This window comes from Polyodon spathula, chromosome 39 (genome assembly GCF_017654505.1).
Source record: "Polyodon spathula isolate WHYD16114869_AA chromosome 39, ASM1765450v1, whole genome shotgun sequence".
Taxonomy (NCBI): domain Eukaryota; kingdom Metazoa; phylum Chordata; class Actinopteri; order Acipenseriformes; family Polyodontidae; genus Polyodon; species Polyodon spathula.
Window position 1 is genome coordinate 2,957,080 of NC_054572.1, and position 21,308 is coordinate 2,978,387.

The following is a 21,308-nucleotide window of genomic DNA, read 5'->3' on the forward strand; positions in this document are numbered from 1 at the left end:
GCAACCCGTGCCGGTGTCTGCATCCAGTGTACACCGATGATGAGGGATTAAGATCAATTCTGTATTGAATTCAGCTTGAGTTCCGTTCACACAAGGAAATTCAACCTAAATAAGCTACGGTGTAATATAATTGTCATATACGTTAGCGTCCTCAGGTTCAGCACCCTGTACCGCTGGACAGCTCCCGTCACGCGCTCGCATCTCCCATGGAGCCGCTAAGGAACCCTGCTCTAGCATTGCAACAGCAGTTTGCACAAATGCAATGCCAGCGCAGATTTTAGGGAAGATATTGTAGAAATGCTAAGAAGCTAGTAGAAAACATGTTCTTAGTAAAGAAACCTATTTTACGGTTGAGAGTTGTATAGTTATGGATTACATTAAAGTTGCTTCATCAGGTGCTGGCTGATTTAAGATTTTGAAAATTGCATTTTTGAACTGCGAAGAAATGTATATCTAGTTTAATGTGATTCGTGATTACTAGGGGGGTAGTCCATTAAATAAACGTTGATCAGACTGCAGCTAGCAAGTACACTCGTGTATGTCGTTCAATTTTAAATGAAACGGTTCCCAACAGAAGAGATTGTTTCAGCTTCTGATCGTTATTAAGAGTCTATGGGTGCTGTTAAGTCACTGAGTCGCTCAGTGTGAGAACGCTCGCAGTTTAAATGACTTGACATTTCCCTACACGAGACTGCGGAGTGACTTTAAAAACAGCGACTAGAAAGGCATTGCTTTTATGCATTTGAGATGTTTGGCATTGAGCTCCTAAAGACAAGAATGCTAACCGTTGACCATGATTTTGAAAACATTTTAGCAGCAGCCCTTAACGATTGTGCTGGCAAGAGAATTGAACCAGCAGTGAGGCTGTAAAGAATCTCATTTCTGGATGCAGAGAGGTACATTTGAGGCAAAGACAAAACCGACAGAACCTAAGCACAGTCTATAGATTCCACAAGTACTTACAAAAACAAACCAGTCGTTTAACTTTCAAAATATATCAACATAGAATCCCAAAGTCAACAAAATGTGCATTATGGGAAGTTGTCTGTGGTGTTCCACTGGGCTAGGTCCCTTGCTGGTCCCTTGCGTCCCTTGCTGGTCCCTTGCTGTTATCATTATATATGCTACCATTGGGTGACATTATCCGCAAACACGGAGTGAACTTCCATTGCTATGCTGATGATACCCAGCTATATCTGTCCCTAAAGCTAGGATTTTTTTTTTCTTCATGGGTGTTATTAGCTACTTGCCTTACAGGCATCAAGCATTGGATGCAACAGAATTTTCTAGTGTTGAATTCAGATAAAACAGAGATTATGTCAGTGGGATCACAGAACCAACTAAAGGGAAGTGTGGCATTACATGAGCTTGAACCTTGCAGTCTCTCATCAAAACTTAAACTAGCAATTAAGAGTTTGGGGTCATCTTTGATCCTGATCTATCATTTGAGACAAATATTAGGGAAGTTACTAAAGTATCTTTTAGACCAATTATTTCCGTATCTGATGCCGACAGTCTAATGCATGCCTTTGTTTCACCTAGAACTGACTATTGTAGGATGTGTTTTTTTTTCTCCTCCACCAGTTTTATTGTCATTATTCAATACAGTTTTGTAAGTTCTTTTTAAATGTCTCCATTTTTGTCACCTATCTGGAGTTACAAAACTGTATCCAACCGCTTGAATGTTACAGGAAGTCTGGTCCGAGACATGTTTTTCTTTCTAGCCAGGTGTGTGGAACTGGTGCTTATGACGTCATAATTAAATCATCACGATGACCTCACAAGACACAGAGATTATTGTTAGTATTATTATTGTTGTTTTTCAGGGCCATTTTGGTTTCTTTAGTGGTTGCTAGGGAAACACAAATCAAAGCCTTACTAATTAACCTATACATTAGCTCTGCTTGTAATTTTATTCAAATCAATAATTTTCGATTTTTATTTCATTGGCTCTTTAGAAGTTATTTTATAGAAAACTTTGTAAACTTAATTATTTGCCCCCACCTCATTCGTCTCTTTGCTTTGCCTTCACTGACTCGGGTGATATGTGTTTGAATTATATTAAAGCAGATACGACCTTAAAACTTGAGAGATCTCAAAGGAAAAATCCTTTACACATCAGCCTACCTCACACCACCGGTCTATTTAAAGATAAAGTGCAGAAGAAACGCATTGTGCCAGATCTCAAAACAGTGAATGATACAAAAACTGGAATTGGCGGGACTGGAGGAGACGCACCACTAGAAAACTCCATCTGCTCGAATTTCTACATAATAGTTCACTAAAAAAAAAAAAAAAATAATTAAAAAATAGCACAAAAACCCGACCGCAATATTCTCTAATAAGCCAGATAAATCATGTGGAGCTTGGCTGTCAAAAAATCAATTAAGACTAACGGTCTATTTCCCCAAGCCCACGGGTGTGCGTTTAGATTGCGAAACTTTCTGACAGTTGGGAATGGGCTGAGAGGATTACAATTGAATTGTGGAGACACTTTCCTAACGCGTGGGCACCCAAAAAACTAACACGCACACGCACACGCACACGCACACAAAATCACTGCGAGAAAAAAAAAAAAAAAGATTTTACGTTATTGCCAATTTTTGTAGTATTGTGAAAAAATTCTTGACTTATTTTTAGTCACCGCTAGTTAATTAGCAGCACTTAAAAACCTCTTTAAGAACGCTTGTATTTCTTTGTAATCCTTGGCTACGTGTTCAGCTTTTCCAGTGTATTGATTCTTGAAACTGCCACCTTGACTTGCTGCAACCGAAACAACGCCACTTTATATCGGCAGTCTAGCTATAAAGTAAGCATGGTGTTTGCTAGTTGATCAAGCCAAGCGCTACACTTTATACACGCCTGCTGCATAGGAGTGTAATAAGACCGCAGCACACGAACGCTGAAATGTTGCTGTGTCTGACAATGGTTTCTGGGTCCAGTGTACAAACATACATTGCCTGGCCACTTTGTTAGGACACGTCAACACGGCTGGATTTGGCATCGCTCTGCACTGAAGATGCTAAACAGGCTGACAGTGGAATCTGGTTTCTGCAGCACTATGATGCTGTTGGAGCAGCACAACTGCTAACAGCACTCCAAAGAGGCATGATAGTGGGACACAATGCCACCCAGCGTTAAGGCTGTGATCAGGGCACGCACAACAGGGACCCAACACCATATTTAGTATAGGTCTTAATCAAGTGACCAGGCAGCGGCTATTATTATTATTATTATTATTATTATTATTATTATTATTATTATTATTATTAGTAGTAGTAGTAGTAGTATTTATTTATTTCTTAACAGATGTCCTTACCTTACCCAGGGTGACTTACAGTTGTATACAAAAAATACATATCAAGAATTACAGCACAATTAAGAGCAAGATACTAAATACAATGACTTCATTCCTAATAAGAGCAAATACAAAACACAGTGCGATTTGATATCGGGGCTGTTCAAGAGCGGATAACAGTGTTGATAGTTACATCAGGGGTAGATGTGAGTGCAGATAAAATAGAAGATACTACAGATTAACTGGTTAACTGCAGGATTAAATACAATAGGGAGCAGATAAGAACAAGTTAAAATGCATTAAAGGCAGAGTGCTATATTGTCCAGAAGGGAAGAGTTGAGTTTCACAGGTGTTGTCTGAAGAGGTGTCTTGAAGAGGCCCCGGAAGGTGGACAGGGACTGGGCAGTCCTGACACTCGTAGGAAGGTCGTTCCACCACTGCGGGGCGATATGCTTTGTTTTATTAAAGCTACCATTTAGAAATGAGCTGAACAATTTCTAGAGAGAGAGAAAGAGAGAGGAAGTGTGTGTCTTCCTTTCCTAATGTTCCCATCTTCGTATTTTGTATTTATAGTTCCATTAGAGTAGTGTCATATGCTTGAGTACCATAGAATTCAATAGTCCTTGGTCCACCAGGCTGGGACTGTGCCTCAGACACATTCTCCTGTAATGGAAATGTGTGATTGGTCGGAGAATGTACATTGTTAGATACACAAGGATGCACATGTCTGATGTGTTTTTAGAGACGGGGTGGTCATTGAGGTCCACTGTAGTAAGTATAGGAATTTAGGAGCTCACTAATACAGAAAGGCCCAAAAAAAAGATCTGTGGTTGACTTGGTAACTTCTTTTGGGACTCAACTAAAAAGAGCTCCTGTTTACACCTCTTTTAATGGCCCAGAAACATATATTATTTCCATCAGGTCCCACAGATTTGATTGATAACGTGCGAGTAGGACAGGGCATTAATGCCAATGTGAGCTGTGGCACATTTTAAAAGAAACAAAGCTCATCAAACAGAACATTTACTGCAAGTACAACTATTTTTAAGATAAAACTCATTAAAAACTAACGAGACAATTCCAGCAAAGGCTGGTGACCTTCTTTAAGAATTGGAATGCAGATCTACCAGTCTATTACTGGACACCCAGCAGGTTTGTAAAATCACAGCCAAGGTCTATGGGAAATGTAGCACGGCTTTAGAACTTTACAGTAACATGTTTTGTTTTTTTAAAGGGAACAAGTCTCCTGAACCAGTGAACCATCAGCTGAGACCATCTGAGCTGAATCAGTGCACACTGACCTACTGTACTGAGCATAAGCCTGTCCCACAGACCCTGTACTGTGAGACCCCTATGAACAGGGCAGTGGGCCTGAACGGGTTACAGCTTCTCAAGAAAAGACAAATGGTGAAAAGCTTCGAGAAGCACCCACACTCCAGAGCCAGCAGCTGCTTGTTATCTCTGCCTAACAAGATAACAGGCTGTCAGAGGCCACCTTGGTGCGCCGGAAGGAATGCTTGTGGGCTGCCAGTGTGGCAAGAGCTGGGAAAAACAAAAGCAGCTTTTCAAACAAATGAGAATTTCCTCCAGCGTCCTCACCAAAATGGAAAAGTTGGAGAAACAAGATAGAATTTATTAAATCACGTTGTCTTTCTCATTTCCTACCGGGGAGTGACTGTGTAAAAGTTGAGCAGCTCACATTATCCTCCCTCCTCCCTCCTCATCCACCAAGAGCCTCTGTGTCACCCTCGACCCCTCCCTCTCTTACTCTCAGCACCTCTACTCTGGCACTCTCCTGTTGCTTCTTGCTCAGCAACATACTCAGAATTCGCCCCTTCCTCACCAATTACTCCACACAGCTCCTAGTTCAGGCCCTGGGACTGTCCCACCTTGACTACTGGAACTCCCTCCTGGCCGGCCTCCCTGCCATTCGTCCGCTCCAGCTCATCCAAAACTCTGCGCTCTGCTGGCTCCCTATCCCTGATCGCATCCAATTGAAAACTTGTACTCACCTATCGCTGTCTTGACCTTTCTGCTCCCTCCTATCTCTAGACTATTATTTCTCCCTACACCCCCTCTCACCCCCCCTACTGACAGATCACCTGTAAACGTCCCCTCCGCTCCTTCTCCATCCTCGCCCCTCAGTGGTGGAACGACCTGTCCACGGATATCACGACCACCTTCCAGCTCCTCCTCAAGACACACCTGTTCAGACAGCATCTGTAAACATCACAACTCTATACTGGACTATATGGCACCCAACTGTACCAGTACTTGCATCAGCTTATACTGACACTGAACTGTTCCATACCTTGCTGTATTCTACTATTGCTCTTAATTATAACTATTTCCTGTATCTTGTATTTGACTTTACTCTTATAGGTATCTGTATTCACGTTTTTTGTAATTGCTTTTATTTGAAATCATTCTCAAACATTCATCATACTTACTGGACTTGTATAAGCAAATGTTTTTTATATAAGTTAACTGCTCTCAGTTCTCTATCTATTCTCTATCTTGTGTTCTTATTTGAATTTGATCTTTATCTACTGATTTTATTGTACTTTGCAACTGCTCTTATCTGTAATATGATACTCTGCAAAGTGATATTCTGCAATGTGATTCTTTACAATGTGATAATGAATGATGTGATTTCCCATAGCGTACCTTAAACCCTTTAACTGTATGTGCCTTATTAGCAGCCTGTTTGGATTATAAAATAAAGCTTGTTTTTCACTAAAGGGTCTGTGACAGTTGTTGGTTGGTTTCTATTCTTAAACAATTGTCTAAAAATACATGCGTGCAAAGCTTTGATGTTCAATAACAATGTTTAAAGGGGGGGGGGGGGGATTTCTAGCAGTACTTCAGTATTGCATAGTCAGCAGATAAGAGAACCCCACAAGGGGAATTTATCAGATTGTCTTCTTCAACAGCAATAAAACACAGTCCAAGGAGATACTTTGCCCCTTTAAACAAACAGCACTGAGTTAATATTTACCTGAGATGAAAGGTTGAGGCCACTGGCACTCTTGCAAGACAGCAAGGTCTCTGTGCCGCCCCTCAGAGCTTTCTTTCTTTCTTTCTTTCTTTCCATTTCTTGCAGGTAACAGCAATGGCAGACCTGGCGTTTTACCCAGCTGCAGCGCTCGTTTACTTTTTCTCTGTGCAGAAGGGAAGCCAGGAGAAGCGTCTCCTGTTGGACAACAGTACCTCCATCAATGTGTTCTGCCTGTTTGTCATAGCCCAGCCTCTCTGCCTGGTCCTGGGCGGTTACACTGGGATGACAGCCTTTCTCATCCTCGCACTCCTCTCCTACAACTGCCTACCCTGGCAAGAACCGCAACAGGCCAAGGACAGGGCTGACAAGGAGAAGGGATCGTCCCCCAAAGAAAGAAAGAAGACAAACTGATGTGTACTGAAATCATTATACAGGGCTGCCATGCTGTTAAATATACTATACTGAGTGACTGAGAACAAGACAGCCAAGAACAGATTTTCTTGTTTTCAGTTGTTCAGAGATTTGAATGCGTTAATAGGGAAGGGCATACATTAGCAGTGGAACTAGGGGCCCGGAATGCAGATGCTCCTATGTTTCCTTTCTTTGTGTCATGGATCCGTGTGGCTCAGACCTTCTCTTCAGTTGCCTGAGGCTTTGCGTTGTTTGCACCTGTTTCAATGATTTTTTTTTTTTTTACGGCTTCCAGGTGACATTACCTGCTCTTCTTTTGCAGAAGGACTTTGCTGTTTTGTTAAACCCTGCTGTTTTGTAGTAAGAGTTGGTGGGGAAAGTTCTTCTGATCGAGACTCAATATGGGTTGGGACACCTACAGTATCCTGGACAGTCAAGATATACACAGCTAGACGGTAACCTGTACTTTAATTGAAGCATTCGTTGTGATTAAACCCTTGTGATGCATTGTACCATGAGCCCTAACCTCAGCCCAGCCCAGTCTTACATAGATAACCACTAGCTTATGGATTCATATCGGTTACTGTGATCTGATTACGAGAACCCAATGCTGTACAAGCTGAATTCAGTGTTAATTGAATCAGGTCTTTTCGATCAACCTAAACTACAGTGTATTTAAATTACAACTGTTTAGGTAATGAAAATTGAATAGACATTTAGCATTGATTTTTGTGTCAATTAATACAAGCATTCTCCAGTGTGTGTATTTCAGCAGTAGTGTAATTGCAATGTTGTAGGTGTAATGCTATGTACAAGTGCTGCTTTTGACATCTCAATTCCAAATGAACTACAGTAAAGCACATTTCTGTTCTTACACACCAGCAACCTCTTGTATGCCTTGCATTCATTCTGGAGTACTGAACTATATTCATGTGCAGAGAATAATAATGCAAAGATACAACCTAACCCATGTCCTAAGGTGTGCTTGCAAGTGTTTGAGAAGTCATACAGTTACCCTTATAAACGTTGTCCACAGTAAAAGCATAGTAAAGTGTAATAGAAGCATAGTGAAACCACAGTAAAGCATTATTAAAAAGAGCAATGTACTGTAATGTGTTGTTTCGGGCGATGGAAATGAATTGCAATGAATAAAATAGCTAGTAGCTGCTTGTCTTACTGGTTTCAAAGCTATGCGTCCCGTCAATATACATATTCTGCGCAAAACAGTGACTTGAAACTCGCCAAACCACACAAGCAGGCTGTTTTTGCAGTATACACTGGCACAGTCTGGCTGTAGAAAATGAAGATGAATGATTAATGAGATTTTTTCTTTGTTTTCAATTTAAACAATAAAGGCGTGTATGTTAGATACAGCACGTGAAGTCCAACACCTGCCCCAGGGTATGTTTGCACAGCTGTATCTGTGGTTAAACCAATTTAAAATAAATAAACAAATAAATGAACACAATTCCATTTCTTTTTCGAGCAGCAGCCAAACAGACAGACACATCAATCAGACTCTCAATATTCCAGAACTTAGACTCTGCTGTACATTCTGATGTGAGAGTTCTCCCTTAGTTATTAGTTCTCCCTATTATAAAGCAATGGAACAGAAAAGACTGACAAGAGCGCCAAGGTGCTGTGCAGGTTAAGCTGCAGCTACACTCAAAGCCCCGATTTCACATCGTTTGAAAGGTTCATCTTGTCTGCCGTGTTTGAAGGAGTCCCTGGAAAGACATCACCTACAGTGCGCACTCCCTGTCTATCCGTGGGTCATTTCTGTACTGTCCGCTGCGCAGGGTCCAAACACGGACGCCTCAGAAATCGAATTTTGTAAGCAGGCAGATTATACTATTTTGTGAAACGTAGAAATAAAGCAGCCTAGATTTGCTAGTTAGAAGCCTGGAAAGTGTCACCCTAAACACTGTACAGCACAGTACATTCAAGCTCTACACACCTGACTCCTGTACCAATAAGCAGAACACACTTCTGTTAACTCAAGGTGTTTTCTTTATTTCACATCAGCAACAATGAACATTGAAAAAGGGTTTCACATTTTCATTTTTGTCTTCTTTTTTTTTTAAATAGGAGCTTTTTTACAATATTTACAGCTGTGTATGTTAAAAGGACAGTTTAAAACATTCTGTCACACGCACACATAAAAAAACTTTACAAACATTTACATTCCTAAAACAATTTTGTGCAATAAAACACACCTCTGACCCTGTTATTGTGACCAGTGCACAGCACTTAATCAGTGCCACTCCATTAAAGAACAGTCTCTGTAGAGTGAGGGGCTGGGGCTATACCGACAGCGGTGCTATAATAAATAAAGAATAGCGCCATAAACTGTGCTTTCATTCAAGCTGGATTGCTTTTTTTAATACATCAACGTTGCTGCAATAGCAGGACAGCAGCTATTAAAACCAGTGATTTCTCTAAACAAAGCTGGCAAAAAAAAAACAGGTGCATTAACATACCAGAGTAAAACGTTACTGTCGTTTAAAAGTACAAAAGAAAAACAACAGCTGCCTTCCCTGTTCCTGATGTTTGCGATCACAGTGTCTCTCCTTGCTTCTTACTCTGAATCCCCTTGTTTTTTATGGTATAGTTTAGTAGCCGGGGTCAACAGAGAGCAAAGGGCACAAGATCACATGGTTTCTCAAAACCATGAAGCAGAAAAAAACATGAAAAAAAACATTCAGAACGACAAGAAACATCTTAGAATGGTAAAGGATTACACAAAGAAAAGAGAGTGCTGCAGCTGTGTGTCCCTTGAGTACTTTTATTAATATTTCAAACTGATCTGGAGTGCAGTTACAAGCTTGAAATACCAGACCCTTTCAGGAGTAAAAAGTTACATCATAATCTCCTCTAGACATTTACTAGAGCAACATCAACGTTTGGAAACACGTCTAAAATTGAGCATGCACTACAGGGATTGGAGCATGACAGCAGGTGTCAGTGCAGAAAAGCACACAGCCCGTTTCGAAACTTCACTTCAAACCCTTTGGGCAATGGCACAGTTCGGCTGTGAAACACACATGCACGCACACACACACACACACATGCACGCACGCACGCACACTTCAACGCTGAGGTCCCTTGTTTGTACTGGCCGCTGTCAAGCCCTGTCTTGTCCGTCTTGCACTACACCAAGAGAACTCACACCTTTCTATTAAAGTATAGCAAAGACTCCATGTATAGATACAGGAGTGGCATTGACACACACATACACTGCTCTTATATCTACATACAGGTTACATTTAGTTGTTCGGTTAGGGAAGCTACTGGCTCCTTCTACAGTACTGGCTGATAACTGGCTCACTAAACAAACACAAAAATACTGAGATAACAAATTCAAGTCTTGTACAGTAAGTGCTGCATTTGCCGGCATGTCTTTCAAGTTTTTATTATCATTATTTCGTATTTTGACTAAGCACCCACACATATGTAGGCATTAAGGTAAGAGATCGGCTGTTTGTGCCAATGGCTCTGCCCCGCTCTTCTGGAATCCTGCTGACAATTCTAGCTCTTGATGGTGCCACTCAATGAAGATCAATGAATTGTCACACTCCTCTGCACCTGGCATGTTGAGCAGAAGCAACACTACAAAACAAGTTTCGATGTAGTTCGAGTTTCCTTCCACTGATCAGGCCTATCTAAGAATAATCTAATCCTGCAGATACTGGAAGTACAACACTTAATTGCTGTGAGCCGCGCTCCAGCTGAGGTCTTGGGTCAGTGAGTAATTTACTCTCCAATTTAGAGGCCAGGTGAGTAAAAGGTATTTCGGGTGAGTAAAATGCAACACTACCTTGAATAAATAAATACTGTACCAATGTATGGGGTATGCGTTAACTACAGCCTTACATTTGAACTGTAATGCTACTTTGAACTACTGTACAAAAACTTGGACTTACAATAAAAACAAAAACCATTACTATTATTATTTGCTTTATTTACCACAAACAACGTGGCTATGAAGCAAATAAACACAGAAACAGAATGATTTTATATTCCAACACTGCAAGTGGAATATACTTAACAAAAAGCCTGTAGGCACATCATACACATTTCTAATGCAATGATACCATTGTGCTTCGCTTTACTGTAGCAATATAAAGCACTCACTTTAAACACAGAACAGTGTATATATTATATAGATTTACCTTCCACAAACTCGGTTGACAGATAGGTAAATAGCTAGGTTAGGTTGAGGGGGGACTAAGACGGTGCCCAGAAATCCAGAATCCAAACATCAAGAATCCAGTTGATTTTTCACTAGTCACAAACACACACTGCAAGTGAGCAGGTCTTTTTAACTGAAAATCCGGACTTTTTGGTCACATGTTTCTGGCAATTCCCAGGCAGGCTCCACTAGCCATTGAGACGCTGGGAACCAGTGAAGCACAAGAAGTTTGCTCGCATGCGATTCAAGCTGTGCATCTTTAAGCTTTTTTCAATGCTTTGCGCAGCTTATCTAAGTGCTGGTTGTGTGAAAAAGCTACACTTATTGAATCTAACTGGCCTGTGTTCTCCACTGCAATCTGTTTAACAGGTGTCGTATTCAATATGTTAAACATTTATTTTCAGTTGAAGAACAGTCTAGCCCAGGGGGAGGCAACCTTTGTAACTCCAGCCCAGGTCTTTGTTCCAACCATGTACTAATTCATAAATTGAAGCATTAAATTCAGCCTGTTAAAACTGGAATGGAACAGCAATTCAGGACCGGAGTTGCATACCTCTGACCTAGCCAATGAGTTTAGTTCATGTGACAGCTAACACACCAGTGTGTTACTAAGAACATTTTAAGTTTGAGGAGGATCAGTACCTTATGGTTCATTGCCTGCTTGAGGCAGCTAAAATTAAAAAAGAAATTGCCACCTGGACTGGTTGTTTTTATTGTCTTTCCAGAGTTAACTGTGAAAGTGAAGGCCTTTATGCTTTGCAGCTTTAAAGGGGGCCTGTACCCAAAAATAACAAAGCTCTCTTTGTGCTTCGCACATCCAATAAACGCTTCTCACTGCACTGATTTGGTCAACAAATCATGGTTTAGCGATATTTTCAGTTTTTTTGTCCACTTTCTGGGTCAAGTTGAGGGAGCTGACCTACTGGTGACCTAAAGTTGCACACATGGGTTTATGAGATACAGCGGTGAAAACCCAGTGTGCAAAGGCCGGCATCATCGTTCAGCGAGATGAAATCATCAAAAAGGCAGACACAATCATATATAACTCAATTGTATTTATCAACACTAAGGAAGTAACTACATCAAAGTGGGCAAGATAAATGACAAGACCAGAGGGCAATGTCACCAGAAGCCTGAGATACTAGTGTTACAGGCTTTTTATTGCACACTTTGATGCACTTTATTTGTTATCAGTTGTACAAAATCTTGAAAAAGCAGAACACTTGTATGAATTCCAGAAAAAAAAGAGAAGTATTGTGCTTTCTGTGTATTATCGTTTTCCAGTTTGGAAATTGTTAACTTCAGTTTGTCACTGTTTTCTCGTGTGTGTGCAGTGGTTCGCAATGCTGTTTTCTCGTGTGTGTGCAGTGGTTCGCAATGCTGTTTTCTCGTGTGTGTGCAGTGGTTCGCAATGCTGTTTTCTCATGTGTGTGCAGTGGTTCGCAATGCTGTTTTCTCATGTGTGCAGTGGTCGCAGTGTTTTCGCAATGCTGTTTTCTCAATGCTGTTTTCTCATGTGTGCAGTGGTTCGCAATGCTGTTTTCTCATGTGTGTGTGTGTGTGCAGTGGTTCGCAATGCTGTTTTCTCATGTGTGTGTGTGTGTGTGCAGTGGTTTGCAATGCTGTTTTCTCGTGTGTGTGCAGTGATTTGCAATGCTGTTTTCTTGTGTGTGTGCAGTGGTTCGCAATGCTGTTTTCTCATGTGTGCATTGGTTCGCAATGCTGTTTTCTCATGTGTGTGTGTGTGTGTGCAGTGGTTCGCAATGCTGTTTTCTCGTGTGTGTGTGTGCAGTGGTTCGCAATGCTGTTTTCTCGTGTGTGTGTGTGTGTGTGTGTGTGTGCAGTGGTTCGCAATGCTGTTTTCTGGTGTGTGTAGTGGTTCGCAATGCTGTTTTCTCGTGTGTGTGTAGTGGTTCGCAATGCTGTTTTCTCGTGTGTGCGTGTGTGCAGTGGTTCGCAATGCTGTTTTATTGTGTGTTTGTGTGCAGTGGCTCGCAATGCTGTTTTCTCGTCTGTTGAAACTGCCTGTTTGTGTGTTTCCATCTTTCTCTTTCTGACTGGTACCGCTCCCTTTCTCTTCGTTTCAGATAATAAGCCTTTTTGGTTCAGTTTTAGGCTGATTGCAGCTCCTTGTTACTGAATATTCACTACCGCTGCCTGACAAAGCTAAACTGGGGCAGTCGGACCTCCATGCTTCATATAAGTAACCTTCTATTGGACTTCATTTCATCCATAATAATCTGATCAATGCCATCGCAAATCATTTTGTTAGCTGCAGCCATAGACTATCAGTGCTCTGAAACAGGGAAATCAATGATCCGACGTCATGAGAGAAGCGGAACGTTGTTTTATTGCTTCTACATCGTAAACCGGCCGAGCTGGGGCTTTAAATGGTGTCATAAGTTTTCAACCACAAGTTTTCTATTGAAATGATTCTAGATTCACTGCCACTACAGGTACCCCTTTAATACACAATGTTTGTAGGCACCAGTTTGAAAAGGTCAGCTGATTTCAAAGTGACAGCTTGTCGAAGTGTACCATGGCAACAGTCCAGTGACCACAATCATGTCTATTAGTTTAGTCTTCTGTGCCCTCTGCTGGAACAAAAAGAAAGAAGAATTCCTTCCATTCCCTTAAGGGTAATCTTCACTCCTCTTTGAAACCTGCCTGCCTTCAGCCCCCGGATTCAGTATTAATTATAAACCAGGAGCTGCAACAAGGGTCCTCGGGGAGGGCATTATGGGAGCTCAAAAGGCAGACTAAAAGCATGCAAAAAAAAAAAAAAAACTATTTTGAAAGCGTTTTGGGACACTGTCCCTTTAAGAGTGGGATCACATGAAACCCAGACTTCCTGTTGATATTTAAACAGCCCTTTCATCTATTCTATGATGCTAGCATGGGCACTTTTAAAGCACACAAATTCTAAAAGGATTTCCACTTCTCAGTATTGGGTGTCTTTGCCTCTGAAAGAATGTCAGTCTGTATAGTTGACCACTGTTCAAGAAGCATCCAAGAAAAGACACACTTAGGTTGGCACCAATACATTTCGATGGCAGTGTTAACCTCCTCTTGCTGTAGGGAGGACGGGCACTTTCAGCAGGCCTGTCCTGTAAACCAGACACACAGCTTCACAATCACAATTGAAGCTTTCCTCAGCATTACAGTGCAGCGCCAAGCCCCCTCCCCTCCCCTCCCCTCCCCTCGCCACGTGTTTGTACTTCAGAGGCCTTTGACAAAACGCTAACAAGGCAACAGGATGGGCCTTGCAACATCAAAAGCAGCAATGTTCAGTTTCAAGTAGTTGATTGATCAAAGTGTTGCTGTGGGAAGCAAGATGAGGTGGATACTGCACCCGGCTGGAGCTGCACGGAGAGTCTGTGTCCCGGCGAGTCCTGCTCTCCTCCACCACGGCAGCAAATCAGCTAACCTTCCCGATTCTCGCATGCCAGATCTTCACGCTCAGATCACTAGACAAGAAAAAGGAAAAGGAAAGGGTGGGGGGAGAGAGAGAGAGAGAGAGAGAGAGAGAGAGAGAGAGAGAGAGAGAGAGAGAGAGAGAATACCATTCGCCAGTCAGCCAGTGATTTGAGGAGCACCTGTACATAAAACCCCTAATGAGAAAAGGTCCCTTAGAATCCATTTATAACACCTGTTATAAATGCACCATTGAGGGTTCTGACGATTATTACAAGGAACAGCAAAGAACACATAAGTACAGTGTGAGTGCATGCAGCACAGTGTACATGAAGGACAGCATTCAGAACTCACCCGTGCGTGCTTCTGTCGACCCCATTGGCTTGGAGTTAAATGACATTTTTAGAACCCAACAATCTTTTCGTGTTTGGCCTGGGGTTGCCTTGTAACCCCATCGTGATGCAGAAGATTTACTTTACCTATCCGCTTTTGTACTTTTGAAATGTAAATAAATAAAGACATTTAGTCAGGGCTACACAATTGGGACTACCCAGAGTATAATTCCAACTAGTCTCTCTTTTACATGAAGGGATACAACTGAATAAACATGGTCTATCAGTAGAATTGTACAGTTATTGTTTTTTTTTTTTATGTGAGATTTTAGGTACTTCAGTGTTTAAAGCTGAGGATGAACATACTCTAAATACAATACAGTACATTCCTTTCTTAAAGTAAGCTAGCTTTCAATTCTCCTCTTACCAGGATCATCTTCTGCTTCATACAATATTAATAAATAAATAAATAAATAAAGACGGTTTGCAATTTTAATTAAAAAATATAGGCATGCAATGTATTTATTACCGCATTAACGTTTCTGGTTTGCTTTTTTATATTTCCAAAGTAGCCTATTTTGACATATTTGGGTCTACCCGGGAAATAATTCAAATTCAAATTGGTAATTCAAAGTAGTGTCACTTTGACTGTCGGATCTTTTGGTATCAGGCCTTCTTCTGCAGATCGGCTTCAGGTAAAGTGAATTTTCTACATCGCAGTGGGATCATTCGCAACACAACCCCAAGCCGAACACGACAAGATTTTGGGGTTCCCGATGGAGTCGTATTTTGGCTTGGGGTCTTAACACACAGACATAATATATATATATATATATATATATATATAAAAACAACGAAGCAATACGAACCAATATTGTGAAATGAAATAAAATAAAATAAAAAAAAATAAAATATTCAGGTCTGGTAAAATATAAATGAGCTCCAGGGCAAAGAGGCCCACTGGCAGAGCAGAGAAGGGTAAAGAGGCATGCCAGAGGATTTGTCGCTAGTGAGCTCCAGGGCAAAGAGGCATGCCAGAGAGAGGGGGACTGTACCGCAGAGCAGAGAAGGGTAAAGAGGCATGCCAGAGAGAGGGGGACTGTACCGCAGAGCAGAGAAGGGTAAAGAGGCATGCCAGAGAGAGGGGGACTGTACCGCAGAGCAGAGAAGGGTAAAGAGGCATGCCAGAGAGAGGGGCACTGTACCGCAGAGCAGACAAGGGTAAAGAGGCATGCCAGAGAGAGGGGGACTGTACCGCAGAGCAGACAAGGGTAAAGAGGCATGCCAGAGAGAGGGGGACTGTACCGCAGAGAAGGGTAAAGAGGCATGCCAGAGAGAGGGGGACTGTACCGCAGAGCAGAGAAGGGTAAAGAGGCATGCCAGAGAGAGGGGGACTGTACCGCAGAGAAGGGTAAAGAGGCATGCCAGAGAGAGGGGGACTGTACCGCAGAGCGGAGAAGCAGGGACAGTGAAGGAGGAGGCTCAGGGCAGGGTCGTGGCACGGCCCTTGATGGCTAGGACCCGGCGCGGGAGGCAGGGAGTGAGGCCAGGAACATAATTCCATAACTTTACCCAACAATCACTGGAGGAGCGAGAGAGAGAGAGAGAGAGAGAGAGAGAGCGAGTAAGAGAGCGAGGGAGAAAGAAAGAAAGGTTAGTAGAGGAAACTAGAAAGACCTGGAGGAGTCACTTCTTTGCTGAGGTGCCACAACGGCAGGTTAAGCGTCAGAAGCAAAAGCAAGATTCAAAAGAAATCTCAAAACCTGGTGTCACTTTAACACACAAGGTCTTCTTTGCAAAAATGTTCCTGCTTTAAATCAGCTCTCCAGGTTCACTAATCCAGTATTAGACTTCAAACATTCAGATGAATCTGGGGAGGGGATTCAGCAGTGCTACTAAAGGATGAAGGTAATTAGAGAATCTCGATACAGTCAAAAACAGTTTCTGGAGTCTAACTGGCTCCTCCTGCCTCCATCGTGGTGGCACCACTGCAGATCAGAGATCTGGTTAACAAGCGTTGTTAGCTGTTGATGGTTTTCCCAAGTGTTCGAGTCTCCACTTGAGATCTGAATGTGCTCTGATGAGCTCTGGGAGCTAAAGAGTTTGCAAGACTGTCAGGGCTGGTTTACAGAATAACACTTGAGGGTACAGTAGCCTGGCTGCTTTGGAAATGTTAAAACCATGATGTAGAATTGCTTCTACAAGTTTGGCACTGAACAATTCTTTGGGTACACCCAATGTGTTCACAGCACAGTCAAAAGGTGGTGTGGCAGTTTTACCGAATGATTACACTATAGGTGTACTAACAACTATACTGCAGCTAATATAACTTCAGTCGGAAAATATAAGCATTAAAATAATAACTTGTGCAACGTCATGGATGCATTTACTGGGGGAAAAAGAGCTCAACTTTTCTAATTGCATTTAATGCAAAAGGTGATGCTGAACTGCAGCCTGTGCTATGAAGATCTGCTGAAGTAGGGACAGAAAGTTTTGCCACGAAACAGCTCTGTTTCTACAGAAGCCATCAAACATCAGCAGATTAAAGAGCTCGATGTGTCATCCCAGTTCTACTGCAGCTATCGGCGCATTTAGTTTTATGGCAGTTTTGCACTATATGTATTATTAATGGATTCTAGGAATGTCAAGGCAGGTTGATGAAAGCTGTGAGAACAGTAATTATATAACTGAGGGGGAGATGGGCGCCTTGTATCGTATTCCCTTTCAAACAGCTACTCCCACACCTCACACAGACGAGATCAGAGGGTGTCACAGCTTCTGGCATTTATTACTGACAACTCCATCACTTCTTTGAGTTGGAACCTAGCTTCCAATTTCGAGATCAATAACTACATTTCACCTGGGAAATAAGTGTCTTTGTTTTTGGTTATGAATAGAAAATATGACAAAACATGTAAGAGTGTCCTGGCTCTGGAGAGTCTCAGGACGTTGTCTCAGTGGGCTCTACTTCTATCCTTAAAACAGCAGCAGAACTAAATACTGACACTCCCCTTGCCCCCCACCCCTCAAGGATGACAATGACAATAAAAAAAAAAAACAGCGCAGCACAGCGGGGTACATGTGAGAGAAGGCTTAGAAAATGTTAGTTGCGGTATTAAAATCTGCCACAGTTTAAATCATTAACATAGATAAAAGGGGTCCCTCTCTCTTCTCCCACTCCCTCTCCCTCCTTCCTTTCCTCCTCCGCACCTGGACGCAGTGAAGATCTGCTTGGAATTGGTACAGATGGCATTGATGGGGCTGTCATGCCCTTTGATCTCTCCGATGTGGGTGAAGTTGTCCACGTTCCACACCTTGAGCATGCCTCCTCGGCAGCCACTGAGCAGCATGGGCCGGCCGGGCACGTACGCCAGGGCACTCACCCAGTCCTTGTGAGCGTTTGGGATTTGCTATGCAAAAACAAACAAGAAAAACACAAACTTCTAAAAACCTGATCGTCCTCAAAGCGTGTCCCAAGCGCTGACAAATGTGTTGGATTACACACACACACACACACACACACACACACACACACACACACACACACACACACACACACACACACACACCCCACACACTTTTTTCACATTTAACAGTCTCACATTCAGAATTTGAAATAGATTAAACACATTTTTTCACACTGATCTACAAAGCCTTGAGCACCATGTCAAATCAAAAGAAAAATTCCAAAAGGTTTCAACCATTTACTAAAAATGAAAAACAAACATCAGATTAAAAAAGTATTCATACCCTTTGTAATTGCAAGCCTAAATTTGCTCAGGTGCAATATAGTCTCACAATTCAGAATTTGTTGATGGATCCACCTGTTAAGAAATTAGTGGATCACCTGCTTTAAATTAATCTGTGAGGTTCGGGCAGGGCTGTAGTAAATCAAAAGACAGGGCTGTAGTAAAAAGGGTTCAACAGGGCTGTAGTAAAAATGAGGGTTAGGGCAGGGCTGTAGTAAAGGTGAGGGTTTACAGGGCTGTAGTAAAGGTGAGGGTTAGGGCAGGGCTGTAGTATCTGCTAGGCGAGGGTTAGGGCAGGGCTGTAGTAAAGGAGAGGGTTAGGGCAGGGCTGTAGTAAAGGAGAGGGTTCGGGCAGGGCTGTAGTAAAGGTGAGGGTTCGGACAGGGCTGTAGTAAAGGTGAGGGTTCGGACAGGGCTGTAGTAAAGGTGAGGGTTCGGGCAGGGCTGTAGTAAAGGTGAGGGTTAGGGCAGGGCTGTAGTAAAGGCGAGGGTTAGGGCAGGGCTGTAGTAAAGGTGAGGGTTAGGGCAGGGCTGTAGTAAAGGCGAGGGTTCGGGCAGAGCTGTAGTAAAGGTGAGGGTTAGGACAGGGCTGTAGTAAAGGTGAGGGTTAGGACAGGGCTATAGTAAAGGTGAGGGTTCGGGTAGGGCTGTAGTAAAGGTGAGGGTTAGGACAGGGCTGTAGTAAAGGTGAGGGTTCGGGCAGGGCTGAAGTAAAGGTGAGGGTTAGGGCAGGTCTGTAGTAAAGGTGAGGGTTCGGGCAGGGCTGTAGTAAAGGTGAGGGTTCAGGCAGGGCTGTAGTAAAGGTGAGGGTATCTGAGTGCACACACATTGTTAAAGGGGTTTGCAGACCTAAACGTGAGCACCCCCTTCACTCCCACCAACACAAAACTCTAATGAGTGATGTGCTACACTCAGACTTGCTGCTTCCAGGTCATTACTGACAGACGACAGCTTTTACAACACGGGTGGGCACAGCCAGTGAAGTGCCACACTTTAACACACAGTGTTGCAAGAATCCCTTTCATAATGCTTGCTGCAGTCTTCAGCACAGCACCCAGACATGCAAAATACCCAAAACACATCAAACAGAGCAGACAAGCCTTTCAGCACAAGACTGAAAGAAAGACGAAATTACATTTCAGAGAGGGCTCTATTGATGTGCCGCTGTTCTGAGCAACTGAATAGATCTCTTATTCTATATATAGGCTGCCATCCAAAAGCTGTTACCAATACAATTACTCTCCGCAAACAGTGCAGAAATAAATAAATGGCAAGATAGATATTGAGGTTTGACTCAATTATTATCAACAGCACCTTGCCTTTGGTTTGTTTTTAACAACTCTGACTCAATCAAATCACTCAGTACACTCTGTTCCAATCCCCCGGGAGACCGTTACTGCGGTACCCATATCTCATACACTGTATACACACATAATATACATGGGTTTCTTATCTGATGAGTACTAGCTAGAAAAACGAGATTGTCCGGAACATAACAGCATCATCCTATGAAGAGACAATCCAGGAATGAAAGCTAGGCAACTGCTTCAATAGCCCTGGTGCACCAGCACAGGCAGTGTCTCTGTGAGTGTAGTGTGTAACAGCACAGGCAGTGTCTCTGTGAGTGCAGTGTGCACCAGCACAGGCAGTGTCTCTGTGAGTGCAGTGTGTAACAGCACAGGCAGTGTCTCTGTGAGTGTGTAACAGCACAGGCAGTGTCTCTGTGAGTGCAGTGTGTAACAGCACAGGCAGTGTCTCTGTGAGTGCAGTGTGTAACAGCACAGGCAGTGTCTCTGTGAGTGTTGTGTGTAACAGCACAGGCAGTGTCTCTGTGAGTGTAGTGTGTGTAACAGCACAGGCAGCACAGGCAGTGTCTCTGTGAGTGTGAGTGTTGTGTGTAACAGCACAGGCAGTGTCTCTGTGAGTGTTGTGTGTAACAGCACAGGCAGTGTCTCTGTGAGTGTTGTGTGTAACAGCACAGGCAGTGTCTCTGTGAGTGCAGTGTGTAACATCACAGGCAGTGCAGTGTGTAACAGCACAGGCAGTGTCTCTGTGAGTGCAGTGTGTAACAGCACAGGCAGTGTCTCTGTGAGTGTTGTGTGTAACAGCACAGGCAGTGTCTCTGTGAGTGCTGTGTGTAACAGCACAGGCAGTGTCTCTGTGAGTGTTGTGTGTAACAGCACAGGCAGGGTCTCTGTTATTGCACTAGGCTGTGGTGCCGTTTAGTCTCCGAAGATCAAACCCCATACCTGTAGGAGCTCCTGCTGCTCCAGATCCCATTTCTTAATCCCGTTGTCCCTGGACCCGCTGAACAGGATGTCCCCCTGGATCGCCAGGCACTCAATGCCATCGTAGTGGGGGGGCTCGAAGTTGTGAGTTGGACCCACGTTCCCCACTGTCCCCTCAGCGTTATCAAACATCTGCAACGAGAGCGACAACGACCCTTACTCTGACATCCAGACTTTACAGAAACAAAACAAAAAGAGACGAACAAAGAAAGTGTGCACTGTATAACTCCTACAAGGGTTCAAGAGCATGCCCGGTTTGTTTTAACTCGGGCTGGGGCATTAAGACTTTTTTTAAGTTTTGTATTTTATACTAAAGTGCCATTTATTACAATAACAATGTGTAATGTTACAAAACTAGTCAAAAGAAACTGGCCACACACATGTAGCCTTCTCTGAAAATCCAGACCAATAGGAAGCGAGTGCTCACTGCACCTTGACATAGTGGTCCTTGGATCCGGTGATGACCTGGTCATGGTTTCCAGCTGTCTGGCCCACAGTCAGGCACATCACAGAGCCAATGTGCCCGGTCAGCTTCCCCATCGCCTGCATCCTGCAAGAGAAACAACCAATACATATCAATATGAACAGAACATATATAGAGCCGGGTATCGCAGGCAAGACCATCT

At 42.9% G+C, this 21,308-nt stretch overlaps 1 protein-coding gene across 1 annotated transcript in view; it reads right to left on the reverse strand.

The window, feature by feature from the left end:
- Positions 1-14,107: 14,107 nt before the first annotated feature.
- Positions 14,108-21,308, reverse strand: part of LOC121304755 (kinesin-like protein KIF21B) — a 48,217-nt gene continuing 41,016 nt past the window's right edge. The window contains exons 32-35 of the mRNA XM_041236135.1: positions 21,115-21,232; positions 20,644-20,814; positions 17,856-18,055; positions 14,108-14,366 (exon numbers count right to left, since the gene is read on the reverse strand). Coding sequence (XP_041092069.1) covers positions 14,318-14,366; positions 17,856-18,055; positions 20,644-20,814; positions 21,115-21,232 — 538 coding nt within the window. The 3' untranslated portion in view covers positions 14,108-14,317. The remainder of the gene's footprint in view (positions 14,367-17,855; positions 18,056-20,643; positions 20,815-21,114; positions 21,233-21,308) is intronic.